Source organism: Colletotrichum lupini, chromosome 2 (genome assembly GCF_023278565.1).
Source record: "Colletotrichum lupini chromosome 2, complete sequence".
NCBI lineage: Eukaryota > Fungi > Ascomycota > Sordariomycetes > Glomerellales > Glomerellaceae > Colletotrichum > Colletotrichum lupini.
In genome coordinates, this window is record NC_064675.1 from 3,886,168 (window position 1) to 3,901,771 (window position 15,604).

The 15,604-nt window shown below is 42.9% G+C and overlaps 3 protein-coding genes across 3 annotated transcripts; 2 read left to right on the forward strand and 1 right to left on the reverse strand.

Annotated features, from left to right (window-relative positions):
* Positions 1–9,200: 9,200 nt before the first annotated feature.
* On the forward strand, positions 9,201–12,785 carry CLUP02_03493 (ferric reductase like transmembrane component; the record flags this gene model as incomplete). The annotated part of the gene is made up of 9 exons (XM_049282513.1): positions 9,201–9,722; positions 9,777–9,998; positions 10,060–11,117; positions 11,166–11,237; positions 11,571–11,665; positions 11,781–11,839; positions 11,886–12,334; positions 12,400–12,508; positions 12,552–12,785. 9 exons carry the CDS (start codon positions 9,201–9,203, stop codon positions 12,783–12,785), a joined length of 2,820 nt encoding a protein of 939 aa, XP_049139656.1.
* A 545-nt stretch (positions 12,786–13,330) lies between these two features.
* Positions 13,331–15,139, reverse strand: CLUP02_03494 (uncharacterized protein; the record flags this gene model as incomplete). Its single annotated transcript, XM_049282514.1, has 6 exons — positions 13,331–13,598; positions 13,656–14,533; positions 14,592–14,710; positions 14,862–14,938; positions 15,001–15,012; positions 15,129–15,139. 6 exons carry the CDS (start codon positions 15,137–15,139, stop codon positions 13,331–13,333), a joined length of 1,365 nt encoding a protein of 454 aa, XP_049139657.1.
* CLUP02_03495 (uncharacterized protein) lies at positions 14,946–15,506 on the forward strand (the record flags this gene model as incomplete). Its single annotated transcript, XM_049282515.1, has 5 exons — positions 14,946–14,969; positions 15,028–15,155; positions 15,247–15,283; positions 15,353–15,416; positions 15,472–15,506. The coding sequence occupies 5 exons, from the start codon at positions 14,946–14,948 to the stop codon at positions 15,504–15,506; spliced, it is 288 nt and encodes a 95-aa protein (XP_049139658.1).
* Between the last annotated feature and the right edge of the window lie 98 nt (positions 15,507–15,604).

Sequence of the window (15,604 nt, forward strand, 5' to 3'; positions counted from 1 at the left end):
TTTATAAGTAGTCTAGTACTTTAGTAACGTACTCTTAGTATTAGAGGGGGTCGTTAGAAAAGATTAGGATATTATTTATATATATTATATAAAAGTTATTTAAGTACTCTATTAGTATCTCGTTTATATATTATTAATACGTAGTAAGCCCGTTATAGAGCCTAAAGGGTATTACCTTATACTTATACGCCCTATAGCGGGTTCTAAACGTCGTTAAGTCCTCGGAGGCTAGGTTAAGTCGGATATAGTAAAAGGCCTGCTTAATATCTAACTTAGTAAATACTTTCGCCCTACTTAGCCGCGCGAGGGTCTCGTTAATAAGTAATAATAAGTAGCGGTCTTTTTTTATAACCTTATTAAGCTTATAAAAGTTAACGTAAAAGCGCAGGCTACTATTGTACTTTTTTATAAATAGCGTTAGTAATATAAAAGGAGTATTACTTAGCTCGATAAATCCCTTTTATAAGTACTTTAGTAAATAGGCCCTTATAGCCTCTAGCTCGGGTACTAACTACTTATATAAAGGGTAGTAGGTTAGCTTTTCCCTACTACTATTTAAGAGCTCGATTTTATAGTTATATAGCTTATAAGGCACTAGTATATTATTAATAGCCTTGTTAAAAACGTCGGTCTAGGGCTATAAATACTCTAGTAAGTTCGTCGTTATGAGGTCGCGAGTAACTTAGTTATTATTATATAAGGGGTCTGCCTCCTCTTTTTTATTTTTTATAATATAGTTAAGCTTATAGAGTAATATAGAGCCTATTTTAACGTCGTTTTGCTTTAGGTTTTTTTTAAAAGCGGGAGCGCTAATAAAGGTAATATCTATTTATATTATTACTAAGTATAGTTTTTATTACCTAGCCCTCTCCGCGGGGGCAATACTAGTACTATTAAAGGCGCGTTCTATTTTCTTTATATTCTTAGCCTCGTCTAACCGCTATATCTAACGGGCTATCGTTTTTAGCGGGCGTAGTAATATCCTAATTAGTATGCCCTTCGCCCGCTATTACTAAAGCTTTTAGTTATAGTAAGTTATATTTATTTTAAATAGGTCTTATTAACGGTCGGCGTCGATTTAGTATTATATATTAATAACTTCCGGGGTATATAGGTCCTCGATATCCCTAATAATAGTAGAGGGCGTCTTTTATAGCAGTAGGTCCTTAGGTTATATTAGACGTTAGTAGCGAATATTAAAGTTTACCCCATAGTATTCGAACTACTTCTGCCCTAGGATTAGGTCGTAGCGGCCCGTATTAAGCTAAAGGAGGGGTACTTTTAAAAAGACCTATCGATTAATATATAAGTTAATAGTCTATACTACGCTAGTATTGTCTAATCGCTCTTTATTAAATCTAGCGGTAGGGATTAGGTATTATAATTTATAAGATAGGGCTGCGCAGAACTATTATAATAGAGGGGTTACGTAGTTATTTATAAATCCGTACTTATTAGCTCCCGTATTAAGTAAGGCTCTTAAGTAAATTCTATATCTATTAAATACTAGTATAAGCTCTATTTTAAGGGGCTAGCTACTTACGAGATTCTATAAGTTTACTAAATTAATTACTAATTTTCCGTCCTTTTTATATAAAACCCGGCTATTTTAACTATATCGTTTAGCTATTTTAACTGTACGCTATAGTTAACAGTCCCCACTTTTCCAACTAATTAGCCTAACTCACGAATTAGCCCAAGTTAATTAGGCCAATTTAATAAAAATCTACGATTCGAGCTAATTCGACGATTGCCGTACTTTTCGTTAAAATAATTTAATTATATAATTATCTAACTAAGCGGAATAACTAATTTAAAAGCTAGCCTCCTATTAGCCTACTTAAGTTAATAATTCCGATCGTTAAGACTACGGTAATTAACTATAAGTAATTAACGGCTATACTAAGATCCCCCGGTTATAATCTATACTAGCTATTTAGATCGAGGGATTACTAGACTTACTTAGTAATAACCGTAGCGTAGATCCCTCGTTACTCCTCGTTAGTAATATTACTTATAGTTCTACTTCCTCGACTTCCTCTACCTCGCGGGCGACCTCTACCTCGCGGGCGACCTCTACCTCGCGGGTGACCTCGGCCTCGACCTCGGCCTTACTTAGGCTCGGTAGTAGCCGCTACGTATAGATCTTAGTTAAGTTAACGTTAGAGATCTGCCGTAATTTACTAAAAGCCTAGTTCTAGCTAGCTAGTAAATTAACCCTTATCTAGTCGTTCCTAATATAAAGGATTCCTTACTTAAGTAGCCTAGGAGCCCTATTAACGATTAGTACCGACGGGAGACTATTATAATAATAGTATAACTATAGGGATATCGACTTTATTATTACGAGGCCGACCTCGCGGTATAACGACGAGGGGATCTAAGATCTAGCGTAAGGTATTATTAATAATAAGGTTATAGCTAAGGTACTAATAGCGGTTATAGTTAAGGTACGAGAGAGGCTTATTCCGCTCGAGATACTAACGAATAGTATATAAATAAGGGAGGCCGTACTAAGTAGTAAATTACTTTATATAAAGTAAGTCGGGTTCGGTCTTTTTTAGCCTTCCGTAAACTAAGCGGTACTGCGCAGTAATAAGTCTTAACGCTTTCTTTGAGTAGCGGGTACGTATATTACCTATTTAAGCTTTTTAGCGGTTATTAATACTAAACTCGACGAGCTAATAAGAGCTCTATTTAGCAAGATCGACCTTATAAGCTACTTTTTAATTACTAATTATCTATTATATATAATCCGTAAAGAACTTTAGATCTATAGTTAAGTTAAAGAGGTAGCTCTTAATCTCTTTATAACTACTTTTTATCCGAGAGGTTACCTTAATACTAAGGTTATAGTACTACTTAATCTAGTAGTTTACGAACTCCTTATACTAGCTAAGGTAAGTCTCGAGAATATAAGTAATTAAGGGCTCTTACCGTTCGAACTTCTTAAGTATTAACTTCTAGGCCTCGGCAAAGTCCCCTTCTAAATTAATATAAATCACAGACTTCTAAACTAAAAAAAAGCTAACGTAGGTATCTAGAATCTCACGGGGCCGGCTAACGGTAATTAGTTCTTCTAACGAAGCTCTTACTAATAATTTAGCAAAGACGGGGTCGATATAGTTACTACTAATTACTTCGTTATTATTAATTACTTAAGAGCTGTCGGTATAAATCTACTGCTTTTTAACTTTATAGGTAATATTCTTATTAATATACTATACACAGATCTACTACTACGTATCGGGCTAGACGGTAGTAAGGGCTTTTTTTAGCGCCTTCTTAAAGTCGGTAATAGTAACGATGGGCTTGCGGGCGTCAATTTAAGCACAGAGGTCTTCTAATTAACCCAGAGCCCACTCGTAGGCCTAGTAGTCTTCCGAGTTAATAAGGTAGAATACTATATTAAAAGTCGTACCCATATTAGCCACCCTAGTCACGTTTATAAGTAGTATCTTAAAGCGGTTAGTCTTATAAGTATTATCTAATAAAATAACGTTTAAAAAGAGCTTTTATATAACCTCGTAATAAGGGTAGGTCTAGAGGAGGCCAGTAATATAGCCGTCGAGCTATTGTACGAAGTACTTAATACCGCGCTCTTAGAATAATATAATAAGGGCCTAGGTAGGAGTATACCCGCCGAGGCTCTATAGCCGCATCTTCTATATATCGTTCTTAATATCCTTATGCTTAAATAGGTAGTCTAGATACCTCTTAGATATTATAGCGGTAACCCTATAACTACCCGTAGTCGTAGTTCGAAAGGCCTAACTAATCTCCTTATTTTATTAAGCTAAGCGCTTATAATAAGAAGGATAGGTAATAGGATCGGTAGAAGGCTCGTAGTTATAACGGTTAACTCGTACTTCGAAGTACTAACGGTCCCCTTTAGTTTTTAACTTAACGGCCTTAGCTACCTACTTATAGTCCTTTTTTCTTATAAATATCTTTTAGAGGTGCGTAGAGCTCGGTAGATTATAGCCGCTTACGTCGTAATAAAGGTCGAATCGGGAAAGAATTCCGTTATAATAATTAAAAGCGCGGCGCTTAACGATTACGAATCCTTAAGTTTTTATAGAAGAAGTAATATTTATAAGAAGATCTTTATACGTATCGTAGCTATTAGGATTTCTGACCGGCAATTCGAGAGGTATTATAACGTTAGTAGTAGCGGTAGTAGTAGCGGCGGCGCGGTAGTAATAATAATAGTTTAGTTAAGATTAATTAGTCGTAAGTAAGTAAGCAAAAATCCACTAAGTTTAATTAACGGTACGTAGTAAAAGTAGAAGTAAAAGTAGGTAGGTAATAGAAAAATTTCTACTACTTACTAGTACTCGAGGCGGGCTATAGCGGCTAGTAGAAATTTTCTAATAGTAGCGTATAGTTAAAATAGCTAAATAATACAATCAAAATAGCCGGGTTCTTTATATATATCCCCTAGCTAGGAGTTTACTTTTACTAGGGGTTCTAGTTTTCTAAACCCGACTCTATTTTAATAAGGCCCTTAGTAATATTAATAGCGGCTATAGTAGTCTTCGGCTTTTTAGGGTAGTCCTTAGAAATATATCCGGTATTATTATAAACGAAGTAAGCGCTATTATTTTTAAGTTTTTAATATAGGGCTTTAGGGATCGTTTTATGGGTAGAGGTACGACCTCGGTCCTATTTAGTACCTCTAGTACCTCTATTATTTCCGCTACTTTTATTATTTCTACCCGAAGTTTAATAAGTCTAGCTAGAAGCCTTAAACGGGCGGTCCTTTATAAAAGGGGGCTATATCGCGTTAGTTAGCTAAGTAACGTACTTAGTATACTTTTAAAAAGTAGCCGTGTTATTTAGGTACTTCGATATAGCTTAGTTATAAAGATATATAAGTAGCTTATTATAAAAACGGCGCTTTTACTAAGACTTTAGAAGCTTATTAATATACATAAGCTTAGCGAATATAGAGCGCTTTTAGTAAACGTTTTTAAGTATAATTACGAGTACGTTTAGCTTATAACTAGCGTCGTCTATAGTAGTTAGGCTAGTATAAGCCGACTTAAGCTCGTAGAATAGCTACTTAGCCGTAATAATCTCGTTAGAAATTAGTATTAGGTATATAAACTCCGTAGTACTGCCTCTAATCTTATTAATAATATACTCTAGGTAGTACCTATCCGTATTATAGTTAGTATTTTCTAAGCGCTTCGTAATATACTAAAGCTAATAGTCGAACTTAAAGCTAGTATTATTACTTATAAAAATAGGTACGTTAGGTATTTTTTAAAAGCTATAGGTAACGGGATAGGACGAGGCTAGAGTAGTCTCGCGGCTACCCTACGTCTCTAGGTATACTAATTAGTACTTTAATATACTAAGGGTAGTAGTATCGTAAATAGAGCTAGCCTAGGAGCCGTTCTCTAATTACTTTAGTTTTTTAACTATAGCTATATTATTAATATAAGCTTAGGTAAGGGCTTTTTTTATAATATAGAGCTCTATAATAATAATACGCGTAAGGTCGAGGTTTTTATAGGTTATTATATATAGGCGCTCTATACTATTACTTAGCTAGCTAATAATAAAAGCTAGGACCTGCTCTAATTAATACTAGGTAATACGTATTTTTAGTTACTATTTAATCTATTTAATCAGGGTCTTTTTATTATTTTTAAAGTATAGCTCCTAGATAAAGTCGAGGTCGATATATTACTTAGTATTTTTCTTAAAGAGGATATCGTTACGGATATAAATAGGTAAAGTGAGCTAGTTAGCTACGTTATTAAGGTATATTAAGTAATCGGCCTAGGTAGTAAAGGATAGGAAGCGCTTTATTAACTAGTTAAATAGTACGACCTTAGGGTTAATTACTAAGAGCTTAGTACCTTCGTTAGGGCCTATGACGCTTTATTAGGACTCGTAAAGGCGGCGACTTTATTAAAAGCCGTTAGTATAAAGGGAGACCTAGCCTCCTTAGCTATATTTTTTAATTATTACGTTTAATAAAAGGGGTATATATTTAGGGGGTATTAATTATACTATTTATATATAATTAATTTAATTAGCTATCGCTCGGCTCTCTTATACGCTTTCTTAATAAGGGTAGCTAGTTAGTATAATAAGTAGTTAATTAATTAAAATATTATCGTTCCGTTTCTAAAGAATAGTTAATTAAGTAACGTTAAGTAGTGTTACGAAAGGGAACTTAAAGTAGGTTAGAACGCTACTATATTAACTTAATTAACTAAAGACTTAACGTAAAAAAGGAAAAAACAGAACAGTAAGTAGAAGCTAGCGAGCTAGCCCTTTAGGCCTAGCGGTCTAGCTCGTTACGTAACTATTAAGAGCTTAGCCTCGCAGCCTAAGGCTGAGCCACGGGGCCCACAGGGGCCCTAATGCCCACTGCCGTGACACTCTGTTAGGTTCTCTAAGTACCTTATTATTAAAGAAAGTTAATTCTTTCTAAGTTATAAGTACAAGAATACAGTTTTAATAAAACAGTATAGTACCTACTTAGTACTTAAATTAAGATATTTCTTAAACTCGCTATAAAAAAAAGATAATTATAATACTAACTACTTATTATTGAGGTTCGTAACGCTATAGTTTTAATTATAATAGCTTTGTTTATAAAATATAAAAAGTTTAATTATAAGTCCCTTAAAAGCCTCTTTTTAAGGGCTATAAAAGCTTCTAAATATACTAAGTTAAAATACTTATTAAAATATTAATAACTAAATTAACCCTATAATAATAACCTTAATAAAGAAATTAAAAAACGAACTAAGAAATAACGTTAAAATCCTCGTTAATATTAAGTACGATTTATAAAAAGTAATAATACGGCTATAAAGTATTAATAATTCTAGCACGGATAGCTTTAACGAGGTAATGTGGGATATTCTTATAAAGAATATAAAAAGTGAATATTCATATAGAAGCAAGAATATATGAATATAAGGGAAATAAGCGTATATAAAAGAGGTTTTTATAGTAAAGAGAGTAATATAGTTAAATTACTATATAAGAAGTTGCTTACTTAACGAAAGGTCTAGGTAGGTAAATACACGCCTATATATAGGCATAAAAACCTCCTACTAGAATATTCTATTACTTATTAATTATAATATAATTAATAAGCATATACGTAAGTGAATGCGTAATCGTAGTACGTAATTCCGCCTCGAGTGAATTCCAGATTATTCAGTTACCTTCCAGTACTTTCCATTGCTCACGTAAGCTTATATAAGCAGTATTGCTTACATAATCAATACCTATAATAATCTATAGAAATCGTAGATTAATATAATATATAGTTTGCTTACGTAATATTGATAATAAGGCGAATACTAACGTAAACAAAGTTACCTTCGTAATAATAATATATTTTATATTAAAAAGACTATTATTAGTACTAATAAAACGGATAGGGCTATATTAATATAATACCTCGGCTTTTTCTTATAGCTCGAGGACTATAATTTTAAATAATATTAAAAGTTTATTAAAAAGCTCTTTTAAGTACTCCGGTATATCTATTATTATTTCTATAATAATAAAACTCCTAGTACTTATATATAAGTATAAGTTACTTATTTTTAAATAATAATATTAGCTTATTAATAAGCTATTAAAACTACGATTCTAGTAATCCTTTAACGAGGGAGAGGGTAAAATAAAAAAAAGGATAGGTAATTTATAAAAAGGGTTAAGGTTAAATAGTACGGAATTCGAGGGTAGGGTAGCGTCTATATATACTACGGCAATCCTCTAGTAATATAAAACGATGGAGTTAAACAGTGCTGTTGGGTTCTCTGCCTCTTCTCTGGCCCTTCTCCTTACAACTAAGAAATCCCATCTCTCAGCTCCTTTGGTCACACACACACGCACGCACACCACGCACTCCCAAGCGCGCGCGCGCACCCTCTCGTCCCCTCCAACTGCCGTGCAAATGCCGCGTACGAGATGGAAGTTCAACTCCCTTGCCGATGTCACCCCTGTTTGCCTGTCAACATGCACCCTGCAATCGCATAGTCATGCCCTGCCCTGCATGTCCCGAGGGCCGCGCCTCGTCTCGACTTGACTTGGCCAGAATCTTGCGTAATGTCATGTGTTCTCTGCTTCCAGATTGACAGCGCCCACTGTGTATGCATCCGTACGAATGCTCCATAGTCATCGGGTGGAATATCCGTAGCTGGCACCCTGCCCTTGCGGTCTCGTCTCTTATGACATGTACATACTTCGTATCCTAGGAGAACTGTGGACGAAGTGCCTCGGAGCGACTAGGAAGCGCTTCCTTTTCTCTCTATCTGGGGACATCCACATTTGCGGAGAGAGCAGTCTCTCCTTGCCTTGTGGAAAACGGTGTTTTAGTCTCCATCAACTGGGCCGTATCAGTTCACACACCTCCACTCACATACTCTCGGGTAACGGCCCACACGGTGCAGCCCTCCCAGAGAGGATCCAGGAACGCACCATCTTGGGGCCTGGGGTCGACTAATTCCTAGTCGGACTCCCCTTTGCCTTGCGCAAGTTCGGTCCAGTCAATCCTGTCCAGTTAGTGAACGTAGGTACCTAGACTAAGGTGGATCGCAAAGTACCTGACTATGTACCTCTGTGGTGTGTCTGGTATCCGTACTTACCTTTACATCACTGATATCTCTCGCCTCTTATTCCTCACAATTTCTGCTCCTTCTCTCCCCTCTCTCTCTCTTTCCTTCCACTCCACGGCCATTTGTTCCCTTCTCGTCCTTCCCTTTCACAAACTCCCTCGTCCTACCAGACTTGGGTTGTCAGCTGACGTCGCTCACCCAAAGACGTCCAATTTCTCTTTCCACTGACGCCAGTTCTGTTATTGCATTGACTGCACTTTTTTGACGCTTCTTTCCACTGGCCCACCCCTTTTGGAAGTACCCATCGTGCCGGCTTCGAGATATATTCCAAAAGACGGGAAAGAAAAACGACAATCCCCACCAGATCTATACGACTTAGTGTCTGATTAACCGCCTTGACCAATCTCCTTGTAGGCGATTTACTCTCGACAACGCGCAAACGAGCTACCTTCTCTTTCGACTTCCGGTGAATTTGCTGTGCAACTTGGGGGATATTGGAAGTAGGACAACCAATCACGACGACGGGTCAACAAAACCTCACACTCTCTCTCTCTCTTTACCTTCTGGTCTAAGCCTTTCATATCTTCGAACTCAACCTTCGCCATGGCCGCTGGAGGCGCAACGAAGTCTCCCGAGGAGCAACAGGCGGCTATCGATGCCGCCAACGAGAACGTCTCCCTCTCCAACTATCTGTACTACATCTGCGCTGCCATTGCCGCAGCCGTCATCATTTGGAGAGTATGGACCGTCATCGTCAGATATGTTCGTACCGTTGCCTGTCTCAACAACGACAACCAGCGCTACTTTGCCCAGTCAGACTCCAAGGTCTCCTGGATGAAGAAGAACATCCTCTACGCCCCGGTCATGAGCAAGCGCCATAACCGCGAAATCCAGCTCAGTTCTGCCATTAATGTCGGCACCCTCCCCAGCCGACTCCAGCTTCTGTTCCTCGCCGGTTACTTCGCCACGAACATCGCTTTCTGTGTCATTAACATCCCCTTTGCCGGCTCTTTTGCCGCGGCTGCGTCGCAGCTGAGAAACCGAACTGGTACCTTGGCTGTTGTGAACATGGTGAGTCGTGAACAGCTTATCCTGATGAGCGAGTCTCAGATATCAAGGAAACTTGTGCTGGCCAGCCCTGAGACACCACTCGTACAGTGAACACTAACCGGATGGTAGATTCCCTTATTCCTGATGGGTGGCCGAAACAACCCTTTGATTCCCATGCTTGGCATGTCCTTCGATACTTTCAACTTGTTGCATCGTTGGTTCGGCCGTATTGTCATTTTGGAGGCTCTTGCTCATACGCTGGCTTGGATGGCCAACACTGCCAACAAGAGCAGCTGGCAGGCAGCTATCACCTCAGCAACGACCGTTCCCTTCTTGCTCTTTGGTTTTGTTGTAAGTGGAAACTGCCCTAAGTCAAACGATGTTTAGGCAATGAGACTAACCTCGATGAAAGGCCACTTGCGCTTTCGTGGCCATCGGAATCCAGGCTTCTAGCCCGATCAGACACGCCTTTTACGAGACGTTCAAGTTCCTTCACATTTTGCTCGCTATCACGGCTGTTGTTGGTACCTGGTACCACTTGCAGATGAAGGCCCTGCCCCAGCTCAAGTACATGTGGCCCGTAATCATCTTCTGGGGCGGTGATCGCGTCTGGCGTGCCTGGAGGGTGTTTTACGGCAATGTCGGGCACGGCGGCAGCAAGGCCCTCGTCGAGGCTCTTCCTGGCAACGCATGCCGTGTTACGGTAACGATGGCTCGACCCTGGACCTTTGGGCCCGGCCAGCATGCCTACATGTACATGCCGTCCCTCAGCCTGTTGCAGTCTCATCCCTTTTCCGTCGCTTGGAGCGAGGAGGCTGAGGATCCTATGGCCGAGAAGGGGTCCCTTAACCGTCAAGACATTCTCGCCATGCGCAAGACCACCATGTCCTTCATCATCCGCGCCCGCACTGGAATGACCGACACACTGTATCGCAAGGCCGCTGCTTGTCCTGAGGGCAAAATGACTACGACATGCATGGTGGAGGGGCCCTATGGCGGACTGCACAGTATGCGCTCTTATGGTACGGTTATGTTGTTTGCTGGCGGTGTTGGCATTACTCATCAGGTACCTCACGTTCGCGATCTCGTCGCCGGCTATGCGAACGGAACTGTCGCCGCAAGAAAAGTTATTCTCATCTGGACCATCCAGAGTCCTGAGCATCTCGAGTGGATTCGCCCTTGGATGACGGAGATCCTGGCCATGGAGAAACGCAGAGATGTTCTCCGAATCATGCTCTTCGTCAGTCGGCCAAGGTCAACCAAGGAGATTCACAGTCCTTCGTCTACTGTTCAAATGTTCCCTGGACGCCCCAACATCGAGACGCTCATTAAGGCTGAGCAGGAGTCACAAGTTGGAACCATGGGCATCAGTGTCTGCGGTCCTGGCGCTCTCAGCGACGAGGTGCGCCGCGCCGTTCGCGACCGCCAGCATGATTCAGCCATTGACTTCAACGAAGAGGCTTTCTCGTGGTAAGATGGAAAGGGCATATTTGCGCAACTGCAGCAGAAACGCAATAGGGTTTCGAGTGGTTTTGCATCAGGCGACCTCCATGTGCTGCGAAGCAATACAAGTCAACACAAGAGCAAAGGGTGAGTTATTAGGATGAGGTTACCGTACCTACCTGGCGATCGAGGCACAACGGGTTAGTTCAATGTATATATAGGGGATCGATTTAGACCGTAGTTTTATGTATATGTGATACCACATGTTTCACACATATTTCATGTATCTAAGAGACATAGTGGGGAATCCCGTGCAAGATACGTCACTGAAACCCAGCCTACCTTACTCCGTAACTTACCTTCCCTTCAGGTAGGTATCCGTAGTGTGCTGGTTCCGAGGCTTTGCTCAATGTACCTAGCTTGCCTTACCTAAGGTACCTATCATCGTCGGAATGTCACCAGTGCACTCCCAGTGCCAAGTCCCCTGTCAACCATCCCCGGCTTCTTCACCGACCCCTCCTTCCGCCGTTGCCTTCTGTCAGCTAGACAAGCTGCTGCATTTCTAACCCTTCCCCGTCCTCCGCATTCTTTGATGAATAAATCTTTTGAATTTGTACCCTGACGGCCCAAGACGGAAACAGCCAAATAGCCAACAGGTCTCTAGGCTTAACTGAGCACACAGTCGAAAAGTGGCCCAGCCTGGCCCCAGCCTGACCCCAGTGCTTCCCTCCGAGGCCCAGCTTAGCTCGGTCCCCATTCCAAGGAAATCGAACGTTGCTGACGTCCGTCACACAGCGGACTGGTGATTTCAGGAGGGTCCACGGCGGGCGCGCTTCAGAGGGCTATCTTATCTCTCCTGTCTACCTCAGCTGCACCCTCACCTCACCTGCTCACCTGAGCGTTCGCCGCATCCATCCGGCCTGGGCACATATCCCCCTCCCGTCTCCCGCACACCCGCCTGCCCTACGCTCTTTTTCCGGACTTCAAAACACCTACCACGTCAACCAGGGAAACCCCCCTTCCACGTTATCCTCATTCTGTCCTTCGGTAAAGCGCTTCGAGGAGGAAGCTCTCCTTCTTTTCTGCAGCTTTGCAAGAAGCATATCGACGACAGCACCAAATCCGAAGCTGCCTGCCGCTATTGAGTGGCAAGGCTTCGCGACCAGTCACAACCGTTCCATCTCCCACCGTATCCTGCCTGCGCAGGAGGAGACTTTGCACATAATGGGGTTGGCGTACAACACGTACTTGAACAGCAACAAGGTCTATGGCTGCAAAACATGCAAGGCGCATCTGTCGAACCATGAAGATATCATAAGCCGGGTATGGTTCATCAGGATATTCTCTCCTCCTTGCTCTGCATCGCATGCTCCAACAAGCTTTGGACCACGCAAGCAGACATCGCCTCCACCTCTCTGGTAGCCATCTATGTACACGCGCTGACAAGTGTGTCAACAATAGAATTTCCGAGGCCAGCATGGCAAAGCATACCTATTCAACAGCGTCGTCAACATCGAGACAGGCGAGCCCAGCGAACGAAACATGACGACTGGACGACACATCGTACGCGATATCACCTGCAAGCAGTGCAAGGAGACCGTTGGCTGGAAGTACGATAAAGCATACGAGGCTACGGAGAAGTACAAGGAGGGCAAGTTTATACTTGAGGCTGAGCTTCTTTGCAACGTCACCTAGACCTTTCGCGTGACAAGCAAAGCTCCCCCAAGGGGAAGGGATACTATGTTGAGATATGGCGTTTGAGCTTCAGTTCGTCGGGTTCTTGTTCGGGGGCAAAGGCACCATGATGCCTTGCATACGGGCGGCGTTTCTTGGTGTATAGGACGGTCTTCATTTGGGGCCGATCGCAGCGCCTGGCCAGGCAATCGGGTTTCATCTGACTCCGTGAGAGTGGCATATACCTGTCAGTTGGTTGTCAGCCGATCCCTCAAAGTCTGCCAGCATTCACACCTCCCGCTCAACCAATAAGTTAGGAGATCTTTACTCGGGGTTGCTGGGAAATATGGCATCGGGTTTTCTCATTTAGTCTTAGTTGAAGCACAATAGAGACGGTTCGTGGAGTGCAACTGAGCCATATCTTTGAGTGACTGATTCTCGCACGCCTAGAATACAGCCGCTTCCATACCTGATCTAAATCAAGCTACAATCTAGAGCAGAAACTCTGGCCATGGGAAGGAGCCAACCGCAACCCCGCTGACTAAACCGTACTATGCCCCTTCTCTTCACTGGTGTTCGATGGGTTCTTCCGGAAGTAGTTCCTCCACCTCTTCGTCAGGGACACGAAATTGGAAAGGGGGTTGCACAATTCCGTTGAAGAGGAAGGTAAAGTAGACAAGCAGGCCAAATCCAACGACTTGCAGCCACTTAAAGGTCTCCCAACGGAGCCCGAGGGAGACGATCCAGATGAAGAGAGTTCTGCACGTATCGATCGTAGATCTCGAGGTAGCGCTGACGCTTCTGGTGACGGAGAGACCAAAGAAGTTGAAACCACTGTTACGGCGCGCGTTAGTAAGTCGTCTGCTTGTCAGGTAAAAAGTATGAACGTACCCGATACTAATCATGATCAGGATGCTGGAAATCCCGATGGCTCTGTTCTGCGTAAGTTGCCTCCAGCCCTCGGCCATGTCGAAGTATCCGTAGCGTCCAGCATCGGTTTTCCCGATAGCTAGATGCAAGACAATCATGCCAATGACGGTGACAGTAAAGCCGAAAAGACCTTCGAATCCAACGACACGGATAGGTTCGATGGATGACCTTTCCAGAATCCATTCCTCCAAAACGAACTGTGTCGCAGTGAAGATCTGCGCGCCGGCAATGAGGAGAACACCCACAACCGTCAACAAGGCATTGGACTCGGGGGAGCCTTCTTCGACGTCAGCCTCGTTCGTGTTCTCATGGTAGATGGCACCAGCCAATCCAACGATTGCGACGCCCGTGACAACGCCGACGAGGGACAGCCACTGGAACAAAAAAAGTCTACGCTTGAGGAAAATGACGCTGAAAACCCCGACGAAGAGAACGAGGGCGCCGCGAGTCATTTGGTAGATGGAGGCCGCAACCAACAAAAGACCAATGTTCATCAGCGTTGTACCGAGAATATCGCAGATGGCTGGGAGCGCCAATAGCAAAATACGAGGCCCGCGCAGAATAGCACCGCTTTCCTCTTCTTGAGGCTTCGGGCGTCCGTCCACGTTGCCGACAAGAGGAGCATCTGCATTATCGGCATCATTCGGGTTGACAGCCTCGTAGCCGTTAGCCGTGGGGTTCGCTCCGGGTCCATAGCGACGATACAGGTTCATCAAACCGATGACCAGCCAACAACCCATCTCTCCAACAAACATCTGTGCTGTCTGCAGTACAGGTTGGTTAAAGTATGCCCGTTTCGTGGGGTCCTTCGCATCGCAGTTGCGGACGCATTGCATATCCTGTGGGGGGAAGCTGAGTTAGCATCTGGTTTCCAGGAGCCAAGGAGTTCCAACATACCTGATACTTTGTGAGAAGGGTATTGCAGACGCCTGTCAACAGCATCATGCCGACAAGAAAGGGAATAAGGGCCCGGGAAGCCATGTTGAGCGAACTGTCGAACTTGACCAGCGAGACGACTGTGGGCAGGTGGAGTTGTGAGAGACGAGATGATGCAGAACCAAATGTATCCTTTTCCAGTCACCCCTCTAATTGCGTTATGATACGAGACTGCTTTGGGGAAACACGCAGCCGGAAGAGGCTGGAGGAGAGGGGATTTGTTCTTTGGACAAGCACAGCAGCCGTCGTTGTCGAGATGAAGGTTGATGTAGCGGCCGTATTCATCTGGACGTGGCGGAGGTGTTGAGCTGAGTGATGGAACGAGCCGCTTATCAGTGGGTAAGGTGGACGCCGGTGGTCTTGCTCGTACCTCGGGTACTTCCTGTGCTGTGTTTAGGTGTCAGAGTACCTCAGCAAAGTCGATGTCACTTCCGCAACCCACTCGGCTCCCCAAAATGGACGCACACGGCCCCGTGCCTACCTTATGCACCTTCTGACCTCCACTCCATTTAGCGTCCGGGTTAGGTAGGTAGTTAATACGGAGTACCTTAGAGGCTTTTGGTTGTTTAGCGTTCTGGAGCTGGTCACGCGTCCATGTGAGACTCTGACGGGTTAGCCTCGATGTTAACCATCAACGTGGGTTGTGGGCCATGGTAAGCCAAGAGAGTAAATCAACCAAACGAAAATTTCTCTCACATCAGTTACTGCCCCGTCAGTGAAAGAAGAGAAGGAAAACCCCAAAGTCATTTGAAAGTGGTCGGCAGCGGATTTGTTTCATCAAATCTGGTGAGTATAGCAAAGCCGCTCTAACCTTGAGTGGAATCTGATATAGGCCGTGCAGGCGACATCGTTCAGAACCCTGTTATCTTCAGTTAATATATGCATCCACCTGCCCGCTAGGATCTCCATGAGGTGCATCATAACTGGGAATCATCTTGTGCTCCTGACCATTGACAAAAATCAAGTGACATCGC